This window comes from Rhinolophus hipposideros (assembly GCF_964194185.1).
Source record: "Rhinolophus hipposideros genome assembly, chromosome: 8".
NCBI classification, from domain to species: domain Eukaryota; kingdom Metazoa; phylum Chordata; class Mammalia; order Chiroptera; family Rhinolophidae; genus Rhinolophus; species Rhinolophus hipposideros.
The window spans coordinates 77,901,086-77,916,193 of record NC_138054.1 but is presented as its reverse complement, the minus strand read 5'-3'; the positions used below and the strand labels follow the sequence as shown (position 1 = coordinate 77,916,193).

At 41.5% G+C, this 15,108-nt stretch overlaps 1 protein-coding gene across 2 annotated transcripts; it reads left to right on the top strand.

Annotated features, from left to right (window-relative positions):
- Positions 1 to 2,565: 2,565 nt before the first annotated feature.
- Positions 2,566 to 12,802, top strand: PDIK1L (PDLIM1 interacting kinase 1 like). Of its 2 annotated transcripts, none has more exons than XM_081055762.1 (3): positions 2,566 to 2,798; positions 5,028 to 5,329; positions 9,117 to 12,802. In XM_081055762.1, the coding sequence occupies exons 2-3, from the start codon at positions 5,045 to 5,047 to the stop codon at positions 9,855 to 9,857; spliced, it is 1,026 nt and encodes a 341-aa protein (XP_080911888.1). In that variant the 5' UTR covers positions 2,566 to 2,798; positions 5,028 to 5,044; the 3' UTR covers positions 9,858 to 12,802. The 2 variants fall into 2 exon arrangements, with proteins under 2 accessions (XP_080911888.1, XP_080911887.1); XM_081055761.1 differs by lacking the exon at positions 2,566 to 2,798 and adding an exon at positions 3,196 to 3,283.
- The last annotated feature ends 2,306 nt before the right edge of the window (positions 12,803 to 15,108 follow it).

Here is a 15,108-nt window from a genome sequence, read left to right as displayed (position 1 = left end):
CAAATCTGTGCACTAGGAGTGTTTGTTACTACTAGGTTGGTCATTGTTTCTAGAAAGAGCCAGAAAATACATTTTTTAAAAGAAAAATACATACTTCATTCCACTAACTAAGATCTAAGATTATCCTAAACATCATACTTATAACTCTTTTTCTCATACATTGAAAATCTTGATTCCTAATGCCATTAACATAATTATTTGCTTAAATATTGCCTAAAATATACCAGTTTCAAAATAGCAATAGCAATATTACTAACAACAAGACCAATGAATGCAATTTAATTATTTCTATGCAGTTTAAGCTATCCTTAGACTATATCCCATTAGGGAGGAACAGTCAAAATGCTTCTAAAGCCACTCGAAATTATTTTCTCTGTGTAGTTGTGTCACCAATCTGACATACAGATGGTTCATTTGTTTTTAATTGTTATGGAGTATTTGATTCTTTTTATTGAACTTTGTCTTACAAATATGCAAAATATTTACAAGGCTCCAAAATACCAACTATATAATAAGGTACATTCACAGAAGTTTCGTTTCCATCTCCACCCACTCCAACCCACATAGTAAACCATTTTTAGAAGACTGGGATTTATTTTTCCATTGTTTAACTTTTAAATATAAGCAATTAGTATATATTTATATCTCCTGACTACTAATACAGAAGATAGCATACTATAAACACTATTATGCACCTTGCTTATTTCACTTAACTCTATGGACATCACTCCATATTAGCTTATGTTTAATTGTATAAGAAACCTCCTACATATCCTTTTACAGCTGTATAGTACTCCATCCTGTGTATGTACTATAATTTATTCAGCCACTTCTTTATTGACATGTGCAGTTTCCAATCTTTTGCTATTAAAAAATACCATAATGAATAGCCTTATACATACAGCTTTTTGTATTTTTGCCATCACTAGGCTAGATTTCTAGAAGTTAAGATTTGACCTAGGCTTTTTGGGTGAAATAGTGAAAACCTATGTAATGCGGCTATATATTGCCAAATTTCCTTAGAGTTAACATCATTTTGCCTTCCCACCTCAATGTACAACTACACCTGAGAATGCTATCCTCAGGTGTATTTTGGTACCCTATCAAATAGAGGAGGCTGCAGAGATGAATCACAGACAAGGTTCCTGTCTCAAGAGTCCCAGGAACTCTCCGCCTAGTAGGAGAAGGCCTGCTGGCAAACAAATAATGATATAGTGTAATAAGTAGAGGTAGATTCACCCTGACGCAAATGAAGCTTAAGATTCAGTCCCTCACTTACAGAGCGAGCCCCTTTCCAAGGCCCCAGCAATGTGTTCACAAAGCCATTTTGTAATCTCTTTACCAAAGAGGACACCCCAGACTGTTTAAGCTTCAAGCTCTACAAGACCTGAATCCACCTCACAGACTTTAGCGTCAGCCTGTCATTGAGGGTTGGGGGTGGACTTCAAGTCTCAGTTCTGCAACCATATTGAAAGGAGGGACTCCTATATTGAGTGACTGAGACAAACAAAAGGAAAAGCCTCCTTGGATCCAAAGAGATACCCATCTCCTGATTCTGATCAATCATCCATACAGGCAGCTACAGGTGTCTAGGGAGACCCGTATTTCCCCTCTACTTTCAAGAAGAGAAATCAAGCCCTGGGTTACCTAGTATTCCCAGTAGAAAGGTGAAGATTGGTACATGGCACTCAGGACAAAAGTCTGAACGGATTACAGAGCAGTTTGGTTGGTGTTTGTTGTTTGGGGAGGGGGAGTGGTGGTGGTGTTACATCAAGGAATAAGTTTTCAAGGCAGGTACATCCATCCAAAACAGATACCTTTCGGTCCAATAAGTCAGAGGCCTGTTTTCTCAAAAATAGGATGAAGACTAAAGGCTGCCCTTGGTGGGGTCTGATGAGGATTAGGCGAGATAATTTACATAAAGACCTAACCCAGTTCCAGGCTCTAGAGAAAAGGTCAGTACACGGAGGACAGAAAATAAAACGGAAAACTGGTTGATCCTTGAAAACAGTGACAACGGTTCTCTGCACATCGTGCCTCACACAGCACTGGGAGGGAGAACCACCACCTCATTGACAAGAACATGGCAGTGGCAGAACAAATCGGTGAACGAGGAATGGACGTTTCTGACGGGTGCTCGCTGATCTGGGTTAACTAAGTGAATGACCAACTGGTCTTGGTCTCTAAGCAACTGCCAGTTCCCGGCTAGCTGTCAGGGGAACGCGTGCTGGGATCTGAGGGCAGCCGGGTGGCCTAATGACTCGGGCTGACGGGCGGGCCGCGGAAGAACGCGTTCGCTGTCAATGCGGGACCGATCGGCCAGGACCGGCGCCTCCCGCCGCGCGCCGGCCACATCCCGACTCTACGCGAGCCGTCGGGCAGGACGTGCACGGCGGGCGGCAGCCAGGTGCGGGCGCCGCCGCCTCTTCCTCTCCGCGCGGGGAAGGGCGCCCCCGACCCTGGGCGGCCGCGGCCTGGGAACAATGAGGCGCCGGCTTCTTTAAGGGAGGTACCACCGCGCCGGCGGAGCAGGGGACGGCGTCTTCCCAGATGATCGCACTCAGCCCCGCGCCGCCGCCGCCTCGGCAACTGCAACGCCCGCAAACATGGCTCAGTAACTCGAACAAAAGGTGCAGCTTCCCTCCCGGGGGTGCGGACGCCAGGCCTCCCAGCTCGGGCCGCACCTCCTCGCAGGCCTGCCGAAGAGCTCTGCGTCCCGCACGCACCCCAGGCCCGCGCCGAGGAAGATGCACCAGGCGTCCCACCCCAGCGACCCCTGCACACCCGCCTGCAGCTCGGTAGGTATGCCGGGGGGCGAAGGGCAGGGACGGCCGCGCCGGACGCGCGCAGCCCCCAGGCTGGACCTGCTGCGGCAAACAAACCCCGAGGCCGCGGGCCGTGCGCGCCCGCTGCGGTGGGACCACGACCAAGACCCAGGAGTGGGGTGGCCACTCTGAATCCGGGCCTGGCCACCCCTGCGAGGAGGGACACGAGTGGTGCGCGCCGGAGCGCGCACACCTTCCGCGACTCCCGGCTCCTGGAAGCCAGAGGAGCAGACAGGCGGCCACCACAACGCCAGGCGCGCACCCAATAGCGAGCGACCCGGCCCGCGCTACGGAAAGCCGGAGGGGGCGGGGCCGCGAGGCGTAAGGGGGTGTGTCCGCGCACCACGGGGGCGCGCGCCGGCCTCTGACTGGAGGCCGCGGCGGTGGAGGCGCGAGCTGCCCGATAATGGCGGCCTGCAGAGCCCGTGAGAGGGAGAAGCGGCGGCGGCTACCCTGAGGTAAATCCGGCCCTTCGGCCTGGCAGAGAGGCCCTGCTGCAGAGCCGAGGGCCCTGCATGTGCCTCCGTCACTAGGGGGCCTGTCACAGACCTGTCAGCGGAGTCATCCAGGGGAGGGCCCTGCGCTCCTCAGGCCTCCGGCCCGCACCCCTCAGGCCACCGACCCCAGCTGCGGCCTGCTCTCAAGCCTATGGCCTCATCCCCAGTCCCCGGGCTTCAGCCGCCAGCCCCAGGAATCGGGGCAGCCGCAGGCCTGGCCCCCGGGGGTGAAGGGCCTCGGGAGGATCCCCTCCGGGTTTCGCCTGGTCGCAGCTGAGGAGGGGGAGGGCCTCACACTTGGCCAATGAGCGGGACCCTGAGCCGCTGCGTCGGGCAACACCTCTGCCCAGGACTGGCCCTTCCCGGGCACCAGCAGGTGTGTGGCCTGAGCGCCCCGCAAGGCCCGGGAAACGCCGGCCTCAGTCACGGAGCTTCGCACGGGGTGCGTTCCCGTGCTGTGGTTTGATCCCCGATCCCAAGGATGCCATAGACACCCTCCCTCCCCGTGGTGCAGGTGCTCCGTCGTGTGGGGGCCGTGGCACAGCTTCAGACACGAGGCACTTAGAGAGGGACAGTAATGGGCAATACACGGAGAGCAGGGAAGGTCCCCCGGGGAGGTGGGCAGAGGCTTCTGGGCCAGGAAGCCACACACTAGGAGATACACTAGGGGGGAATGGAAGGGTCTTGTCCAATCCGGGGAAGCAGGCCCGAGGCGCCATCTCAGACGCTTTCGTTTTCTTTATTAAATCAGTCTTGTGGACTCAAAGTAGCTGTTGCCAGGTTTTCAAGCTCAAGGGTCAGTAGCTTTGTGCTCCTCTGAACTCTTCCCCCAAACAGAGAGAGCCCCTTGATTTGTAGGACAGGCTTTGTTGGCAAAAATGACCGAGACCTAAAAAGCTGTTGTTCACCACAGGAAGGTCACCACGTTCGAAGTAGCTGACTTCATTCTCAAAGGAACACTTTTCTCCACAAACTTAATTTTCGTGTGTTTGCAAGAAAGAAGGAAGTAACAAAATTAAAACAGGAACACATGCATTTTGACTGTTTACTTTTAAAGAATAAAAGCGACTGCACCTTTTCAGTTCTATGTGCGACCTGGTTCACTCTCAGTCCCTAAGCATAAGCCAGGTGTTTGTATTTCCAACCGTGAAAGGTTTGGCGTTTTGCTGTTTTACGACGTCTTCTGTGTGTGTGTGTCAGCTTTAAAGAGAAGTCGGAATTTTATTTGTGATCAGTAAATGCTGAATTTTTTTGGTTTATTTTTAACAGTGACATTTTAAAGCAGTTTGTGTAAGAGGCAGTATAGCGGAGCAGTTAAAATTATGGATGTCAGAGACAGATGGCCTGGTTTCCAGTCCCAACTCCCCCAGATACTAACTATTTGACCTTGGGCATGTTGTTTAAACTCTCCATACTTTAGTTTCCTCGTTTATAAAGGGACCACAATAGGATCTACTTCATAACCTTGTTATGAGGATTAAATGGATTTAATATTATAAAGTGCTTGGAACAGTTCCTGATACATGGTAGGTCCTACATAAATGTTAGCTGCTTTCTTGTTCCTATTAAAATATTTAGATTTGCCCAAGGTATAGCAAAAAGCACTACGAACAGTGAGACCGATGATATCTAAATCATACATAAGAAGAAATGCAAGCCAGTAGGCATGCTTAATTTTAACAAAGCACTTTATTGATTTTTCCAGAAACCTTGACCTTGAAGATGGTGAGTAGCCAGCCAAAGTACGATCTAATACGGGAGGTAGGCCGAGGTAGTTACGGTGTTGTGTATGAAGCAGTCATCAGAAAGACCTCTGCACGGGTGGCAGTGAAGAAAATTCGATGTCATGCACCTGAGAATGTTGAACTAGCCCTGCGTGAGTTCTGGGCACTAAGCAGTATCAAGAGCCAACATCCAAATGTGATTCACCTGGAGGAGTGCATCCTACAAAAAGATGGGTTGGTGCAAAAAATGTCCCACGGCTCTAATTCTTCCCTTTATTTACAGGTATGTGTGGTTAAATGGGAAATATAAATGATTTGAACATACCTTTGGTGAGCCAGAAGAGGTAGATGAACTACTTTAAATGCAGATGTTTATATAATTAGGACAATTGGGTAAATGTTTGCTTTAAAACAAGGTTTTATTTAAACCTGTGATGCAAATACCTAAAAATAACATAAGCCATCTGTTAGGTGGTGATACTTGCCAATCTACATAGGAATGGGGCAACATAGGAGCTAGAAAAGTGATCAAGACTAGAGTCTAATACACTTAATTGAAATCAGTTTTTTTTGGAACTGAAGGCAGAAGAAAAGGAAACACCCCACAAGTAATAGCAGCGCCCATAAGTAATTGGGCATTTCTTTGTAAGAAATGAACATAAACCTCTGCTGTTTTAGAGTTATATGGTTTCTTAACCATGCAGTTCCACTTAATTTTCATGATGTGGCTTAGCACTTGAATGTTATTAACAGTGCTAAAAGCTAACATTTGGGTTCCTACTTAGTTCCATGCTCTGTGCAGAATGCTTTAAAGGTAGTTGCTCCGAACAATCCTATGAGGAAAGTACTATTATTATCATTACAAATGAAGAAACTGAGGCTTAGAATAGATAGTGAATTTATCCAAAGTCACGTAGCTAGCAAGTAGCAGAAGTGGAAGCTGAACTTAGGACTGACAGCTAAAACCTGTGCTCTCTTAACCTCCAAATTACTCTTTTGCCTACAACTTACTCTTTTATAGACCTGCGGAAAGCATGGGAAAACAAAAGGTTGGGTGTTGTTGTTTTTATGGTTGCTTCTGCCATAGATCAAAATCTCTAGTAGCTCTATACTTGCTGAAGATAAAGATACTTAAGACATAGCTAGTTAAAGGCCAGAGCAAAATTTCCTAAGTCCAGTCACTCTTGGAAAAGGAAGCAACTTTCCATGAGTGTCTAAATTCAGAATTTACCATCAGGGTACAAAAGTTTGTAAAACAACAAAAGCTTATGGCCTAGAACAACAAAGAAAACAAACACATTAACCTGTGTAGTTAGGAACTTGCAAGCTGCATTGTCTGGTGAACAAATATTAGTTTTGAAAACTTAATTTATATTGCAGTTTGACATGCTATGCCCTGAAGTTTTCTAAGTCTGAATATAAAACACAAGTATTGCTTCTATTCGATATATCATTTTTCTAAAAGTGCTTATTTTGTAAGTTGCACTGATAGAAAATATTGGAAACATTCTTACCACAGCATTCCCTCTTAAAAGTGTGTAGAACCATGCTGAACTTTGCATTAACTTTTGGAGACTAAGCTGCATAATCTTTTTTGGAAAGACCATTAAACATATGACTTTGTGCTGATGTTATCCTTCCGCCCAGATCAAGCGACCTTTATAGTAAGTCGGCATTAGCTGGTCTTTCAAGGCTTGAAGATGTAAGTCCTTCCAGATTTAATTCAGTGATTCTTTTTTTACTCTAAAGCACCGTTTTGTTTAGTAATCTCTTTCTTTGGAAGCCTAATAGACCTGACTTGTGGCACTTTTTGCTAGGTGTAGGACCTTGGATAAATAACCCAATTTTTCCTAGCACCTGTATCTTCCTATGTAAAATAGGAATAATAATTTCTACCTTCCATGAAAGTTGTCAGAATTAGAGGTGATGCAGATACAATACTTGGCACGTAGGAAGTACTCCGTACTAGGTAGCTCTGTTAAAATTGCCTTTTCTATGGATTTCTTTAGTTAACCAGACAGTAATTTAGTTAACCAGGCACATTTAGCAAGTGCCTTCTCTAAATTTACATCTAGTAAAGACAAACAAATCTGTGGTGTGACCACAGAGTCCCTATGCCTGGTCTTCTCCATTCTCTACACAAGTCTTTATTTTCCTTCATATTTTTCCATATATCGTCCTTGTTTTCAGTGGGAATCATTAAATCAGTTCCCGATAGCTAAACATCTCACCTAGAAGAAAATGTAAAACAAATAATTAACAGAGGACACCCTCTCATGCATAGGAACTTAGTAGCCAGTCTGCATACTTGTGATAAGTGCCATGAGTGGGAAGTATAAGATGGTATAGGAGCATATAATAAGGAACGTGCCATAATCCTGGCGTTCAAGAATTACAAACTGTTTCAACTAAAACTTGTAGGGTGAAGAGGAGTTAGCTAGGTAAGTAAGGAAATTTCCCAGGAAGAAAGAACTGTACGTACAAATGTCTTAAAGCAAAAAGCATGAGGAGTTCTAAGAATTGAAAGAAGATGGTGAGATTATAGGGAGGGTGCAGGGAGAGTTGTTTTAGATGAGGCTAGAAAGATCCGCAGGGGTCAGAACACACAAGATCCCTTAGCCCCTGTTAAAGAGCTTATACTAGATCCTAAGAGAACAGGGAAACTATTGAAGGACCTTAGGCAAGTGAACCAATGGCTAACCATCCTCTGCACGTGAAAATAAGCAGATTGAGCTCTACATTGCTATAGCTCTCAACCAGAGGCCCTCAAACTATAGCCCTCTACCAGTTTTTGTGTGGCCTGGATGCTAAAAATAATGTTTACATTTTTAATGAATTTTTTTTAAAAAAGGAAGGAGACTATGGAACAGAGAGACCCTATGTGGCTTGTCAAGCCTGAAATATTTGCTACCTGGCCTTACTCTAAACCATTCTTTTGATTGCTAGGACTCTGCATTGCTCAAAGCTATTTAGGAAGTTTGCTTTTGAGAGTAAAGAGAGGAAATGAAGTAAGCGTGATGGTGCTGGTCTTTAATCTCAGCATATTTAGTAACAGTGCACCTGGTAAATAATTATGTGATCTGTACCTTTCTATTCTTTCATTTTCTGTCTCACTGGCAAACACACGCAACACAGAAAATGCATGCAAAAAAGACATCTGCATCTGCTGTTTGCTATCGGGGAGGGGGCATGGAGAGGTGTTCTTGCTTTTGCCCGCCAAAATGATAAGAGGAAGTACATGTAGATTTTAATGTAAAATTAACAGTTCACTCACTCTTCAACAACTCTTCGCTTTCCTGCTGAGTTTCTATTAAACCCATGAGTCTGAAGAGGACTCCATAGGACAAATGTTTTCAAAGCACTATATGCCTGTATTTTAGAATGAAAGAAATATACAGACTCAGATTTGAATTTTCATATCAAAATGCAAATATGATTTTTGTAAATTGGTTTTTAGAAGCCATCCAGTGATAGAGATAGCCAACATATTTGCATTCTGCCTGTAGAAGTGTATGAAGTAATGTCAGTCTTTTTTTATCTGTGACTACAGGAACACTTTATTTCTGTAATAACTGGTTGTTCTATGATCATTTTTCTCTCAATTTCACAGATTATGTTGATAGTGTATGTGCAATGAGCAAGAAGAATATTTCAGGCCGTTTCATTTAATAGAATTTCCTGATTGATGTTTATATCCCAGCTGGCAATCTCCCAAGTCTAGCGGCTGAAACTTCAATCTATTCACAAAGCTGGTAGCTAAGTAGGTAGAGTTCAGCTCCATTGACATGCAGAAAATATATAGCCACTTGGACACTTTTCAAAATAAAGCTATTTTAAAATAAGTTTTTGTCTCTGAACTTGGGAGACTTGGTGTATACTCTTTAGGGACAAAGTGACAGTTTGAAGTACTGAAGTTTAAAATAAAACACATATGAAAGCACTAACCAAATAAAATATTCATAGGGTTTCCACTTAAAATTGGAGACTAAATTCACCAGTTACTTTTCTTCTGTAGCTGAATTGTATAAACTATGTAGATGATTGTAATCTGATTTTGTTCCTTCCTATAGCTTGTAGAGACTTCATTAAAAGGAGAAATTGCCTTTGATCCCAGAAGCGCCTATTACTTGTGGTTTGTGATGGATTTTTGTGACGGAGGAGATATGAATGAGTATCTGTTGTCCAGAAAACCCAATCGTAAAACTAACACCAGCTTCATGCTTCAGCTGAGCAGTGCCCTAGCTTTCCTGCATAAAAATCAGATCATCCACCGAGATCTTAAACCTGATAACATCTTGATTTCTCAAAGCAGGTTGGATACCAGTGACTTGGAACCCACGTTAAAAGTGGCTGATTTTGGCCTAAGTAAAGTTTGTTCAGCCTCTGGGCAGAACCCAGAAGAACCTGTCAGTGTAAACAAGTGTTTCCTTTCCACAGCCTGTGGAACAGATTTCTACATGGCTCCTGAAGTGTGGGAGGGACATTACACAGCAAAAGCTGACATTTTTGCTCTGGGGATTATCATCTGGGCAATGCTGGAAAGGATCACATTCATAGACACAGAGACAAAGAAGGAACTCCTGGGGAGTTATGTAAAACAAGGAACTGAGATTGTGCCTGTTGGGGAGGCGCTTCTGGAAAATCCCAAAATGGAACTTCTCATTCCTGTGAAGAAAAAGTCTATGAATGGGCGAATGAAGCAACTGATTAAGGAAATGCTGGCTGCAAACCCTCAGGATCGTCCAGATGCTTTTGAACTAGAACTCAGATTAGTACAAATTGCATTTAAAGATAGCAGCTGGGAAACGTGACACATACATTATTTGCAAATATCTTGGATGATATGCTGCTTCTGTTTTAACAGTGATGCAACATAATGTGGCTGAAAAAGGATATAAAAAGCTAAACTCCACCTTCTAAGGGTTTAGATTTTATTGTGGGATTTTCTTTTTCCTCATTTTTTTCCTTAAGTCCAAGCTGGCCATTTTGTTAGTACGTTTTAAATGTGTATTACCAATGTGGGTGTACGTTTTTTTTTAAATCATTGGTAGAAGTTGGGCATAAAAATTCTCTAAGAGCCAAGAAGAAAGGAGAGTCCAGTTTGCTGGAAGTATGTCTCTATGTATTTTAGACATTCCTTGTCAGTATTAGGAATTTCCATGGAAGAAGAGGTTTGCGTGCTGGTAATGCAACCTTCGAAGCTTTGTAAAGGAAACATATATGTATATATTTATGTATATGTAAGTATGTGAATGTGTGCATTTTGCATTCCATATGAAGAAAATGCCACTTCTGTTTAAATTATTTGATGTAGGTTTGGGTTTTGAGATTTGCTGGTGAAATCAGTGATGAGAAATTAAAGAACCTTCCCTCATCTTACTACCCCGCCCCTCTAATGAAATTATGCTAAGTTTTTTTTTATTTTTGTAATATTATACAGCTTTTTTTAAAGGCATAATTTTGGAGAGTCTAAAACAATCTAATTACACATAAATGAAATCAAGTGATCCAAAGCTGCTGACGTATGTTTGAGCTCTCCAGTGCCCTATCGCTGCAGGAGTAGAGCTAGCCATGCAATCGTGGCAGCAGGTTAGCAACGACATTCGTGGTGATTCAGTTATACCTTTTTTAGGTGGCCAAGCAGGCAATTCACCAATAAAACCACTGCGTTGGGACATGTCTGCACTTGAGTATCTGCTCTCTGACATAAATCTGAACACAGGATTTTTCTGTTTCTGAAAGCTTTGCTATGTGTATGTACTATAGTACTTGATATATTAATTTTTTATTTCAAGACTTAGGTCTAAGCCTCAGCATAAAGTTGAAGAAACCAAATGAGCTCTACCCTCACGTTGCCTGCCCTAATAGGGTGTCTTGTTTCATCACTGGGATTTCTTTCATTTTGGCACTAACGCTGTTTTGTCTAATTTGACAGTAATGGTAGTGATATGGTTGTATTAAATGTCCATAACCTTTTTCTAAGGTGGGATATGACACCTATACAGTTTGGCAAATGGATAGTGTGGCATCAACTATATCAAGTAGAAAAGTTACAGATTTTTTACAATCACTTGGTATGGTCTATGTCAAACCTGTAGACCATTATTTTTCTTGAAGTCAGTTTGATTTTAACCCTACGTGGTTTCCAGTTTGTTTTTCTGTAAATGCAGATAGTTAAAATCTAAGGAAAGAAGGTTTTTCTAAAACAACATTAGCCTTTAAGGTCAAGATCATTGTATCTGGGCTAATCTTATAAAGCACTAGAATCTTTGATCAAAAGTGAAAAAGAAAAAAAAATTAGAATATTGAAATAATTGATAGTTTGCATAGTCTCCTCAGCTTTTTTGAACTTCCACAACTTCTGGAATATCGCTATCATTTTTTCTTAAAATGTGTTCAGGGGACAATAGAGGTAAAAAAGCACAAAGAAATTGGAGTACATAAAATTTCTGAACGCTGTATTAATATTACTTGATCTGGAAGTTTAAAACTTGGACTGAAAGGTTTTATTGAAATAACGCCTTTTAAAATGAAAGTAAAATCATGTACTTTAAACATTACTATCAAGATAAATTTGAAGTGCAACAATACACTGGAACCTCATAATTGACCCTCTGTATCACCAAATTAGTGTTAACACAGATCTGGCCAAGGGGATTGAGTTACTGGAAGTAAAAAGCATCATTATAATGTCTAGCAACATAGCAGAGATTCCTAATGATTCAGGGGATGGTATGCCAGTACTTAATTTGCTCTTTGAATGTCTGTTTGGTTTCTTAAGTACATAGTTTTTGATCCTGCCTCATTTAAAAGAGTTAACAATTACCATTTATTCTGAAAGATACCTGTGATGTGGAATTCTTTCTTTCATTGGTGGTAAGGGGTGTGAGGTGATCAGGAAGTTTCTTCTGGAATTTTCTCAAGTCTTTGTATTCTAACATAGCCTATGATCCCAAGCAAAATGATGGTAAATTCTTTGTCTTTATTTGTTCTTTCAGTCAGGAGGTATTTATTAAGTACCTACTGTGTGCTCAGCACTAAAGATCAATTGATAAAATGACAATTTAAAAAGAGCGTATAGCCACAGGTTTTATCCAGCCAGGAGTAAGAAATAAAAAATGATTACTATACTTGAAAAGTCCTGGATATTTTCTAGAGGAAAATGAAAACAAGAAATGTGCACAGTGCCTTGCCCATAATAGGTACTCAATAAACAATATTCTTCATAGAGTCTCTTGCCATGGTGTATAGTATTTTATGAAATTTGTCTTAATTGAAAAAAGACCAAATATTTCAAATAAGCTTATAGGCAGCTGTGGCCAGTTAAAATATGGGATTGTACAGTTAGTTCCTAGAATGTTACTTTGCACTAGGTGTCACTTAGAAAGATGGGGTTCCTGTAGATTTTTTGGTGCTAAGGGATACTTTATCATGATGATAAAGTAAGTGTTCAATGTCAGATATAATAGCACACTGAATAGTTCTTTCTGCTGGTCTGTTTTTTCCTCTTTGTTGTTGTTGTTTTTGTAAAATGTTTATCAAACTATTGTAGCAGCTACAAAATAATTCACCAGCATGACAGAATGGTCAAAATATAAGTCATCAGCACTTCAAAAATGAAAGCAACTTTTGAAATTTTCTTTTAAAATTGTCAAATATATTTTATGAAGAATTTATAAAAGGGGGGAAATAATTGTAATTTATTGTTCATGACTTTTTTTTTTAAATAAAGTGAGTTTCAACAAAAAAACTCTGAAAATTCCACATTACTGCTTTGGTGGCTCTCTTAAGTTCTGTAGTGCTTTACTTCATGAACATGATAGAGGGTATATAATTTGAAACAATGTCATTTTCAGAGGAAAAGATGATTAAATTATAAGAGTTCCTTTCAGCATTTCAAGTTCTCTAAAATTTTAACGCTAACTATCTTGTGGTATTTGTCAGAAAAACCTGTATTGCCTGAAATTATTTTTTTTTCATTTACCCTTCCCCCATTAAGCTGAGGATGCATCCCAGACTCAGAATGAAGTAAAGGATGCGGTTTTGCAGCCTATCACTTAAGACCATGGTTTCTTTTCTATGAAGTCACCTCACCCACGTTTTTCTTTCCTTTATCAGTTTTACTACGCGTTATGCCTTCTCCAGAATAAAGTACCGAGGATACAGTGCACTTATTGGTCCAGTGGAACAGCGAGGGAAAATGGGAGACAAAGCATCCAGTGACAAGTAGGACAGTAGGCATCAGGCATTGTGGCTCCTTGCGACTTTGCCACCTTTTCCTGGTATTTCCTTTGTAGACAGGCGAATGTTGCTTTCTGTTTAGAGATTAATTTTTAATTGAATCTTAAACTATACATTTTTGTGTTTACTAGTCTTTTTGTAATCTTTTTGCAGTTCACGTGGTTTTTGCATATCTTTTCAAAGGGTTTTTCTTCAAATAAGGGCTGATTTCTTGATGAGGAATTTTTTATTAATTACCAGTAAATGAGGTAATGGTTTTCTCTTAACACGGTGTCTCAGTGCCTAATCTCTGACTCCAGTTGGAGTTTTCTCTAACAACAAAGCTTTATCTTTCTCACTGAAGTAATGACCCTTAGTTGTTTTGGTCTTTTCTTTGAATTCAAATGTTGCTCTCTTGGTCGACCAATCATAGATGTCCGCTAAAGTGCAGTGTAATGATACACAGTTGGTTTGTGGTTAGATACTAACTCCTACTTGCGAAAACCTATGGGGCCACACCTCTTGAAGGCAAAGTGCGTCTTTTAAAGGCAGTACTTTCCCTTTTGCAATGATTTTTCATTGGTTAGAAGGGAATTGTTTCAAAAAAAAAAAAAAAGCCTGGGCTTTTGTTTGATTTCACACTTTCATTTCAGGTTCAGCCCTGGTATTTCAAACTTAGTTTGTCCTGAGCAAAAGTTAGGCAACTTGATATTACCAAAGGCATCATGGCTTACGGTGTTTCCCCAAAAATAACACCTAGCCGAACCATCAGCTCTAATGCGTCTTTTGGAGCAAAAATTAATATAAGACCTGGTATTATATTTATTATATTTATTATATTATAAAGACCTGGTCTAATATTAAAATAAGACCGGGTATTATATTAATTTTTGCTCCAAAAGACACATTACAGCTGATGGTCTGGCTAGGTCTTGTTTTCGGGGAAACACGGTAGCAGCAGAAGGACAGGCTTTGGTGCAGCAGATCTCATACTGAATACCAGCTTTTGCAAACACTTATACAATTAATGTGTGGCATTGGGCAAGTCACTTCATTTTGAGCCTCAGTTCCTCTATCTGGAAAATGGAGGTGATATTTACATTTCAGGGTTTTTGTAAGGGTCAGAGATAATACACATGTTGACATGAGAAATATCCTAACCTGTACAAAATTTTAGTAAGAGTTTATTTTAGCCAAACTGATGATATATGCTGGGGAGCAAGATCTCAAATGCTCCAGGGAATAACTGTTTCGCAGCTTCTTTTATGCATTTGAAATTGAGGGGAGGTAAGGAAGATTGGAGAAAGCAAGGCAGGGATTGGATTACAGGATAGTTAAGATTATGTACTCTCTTGAGAGAGAATACCCCCTTCTAGCGGTATTACTTCGGGCATTTTAAAAGTGTGATAACCTAGATTCACAAGAACAACGGACAGGGCTGGCTTAAAAACTTTTTACTAAAGAAGTTACAGGCCTGGGGCAGGACTACCCACCATGACCTGCCCAGTTAGAAGTTTATGATCAGATCACCCTATGAGGTTTATTTCCCACAGAACCCTTTTATTTCACCCACACACATAAAGTGCCTGACCCAGCACATTAAGTTCTCAAGTGGTAGCCATTGTTACTGTTCTGATTTTGACAATATGCTGGATGAAGGAATAGATTCCCAATGAGCCGGTTTTCAGTTGTAGCTCTGATTCTTTTCCCCTTTGAGAGAAGCTGATGAAGGCACTACATCCTCTCCTCAGGAAAATGCTTGTCTATATTTTCAGGGGATTTATGGAAGCCCACATTGACCCCAAGTTAAGGGCTCCTGAACTTTAGGCTCTGCTAAGTACC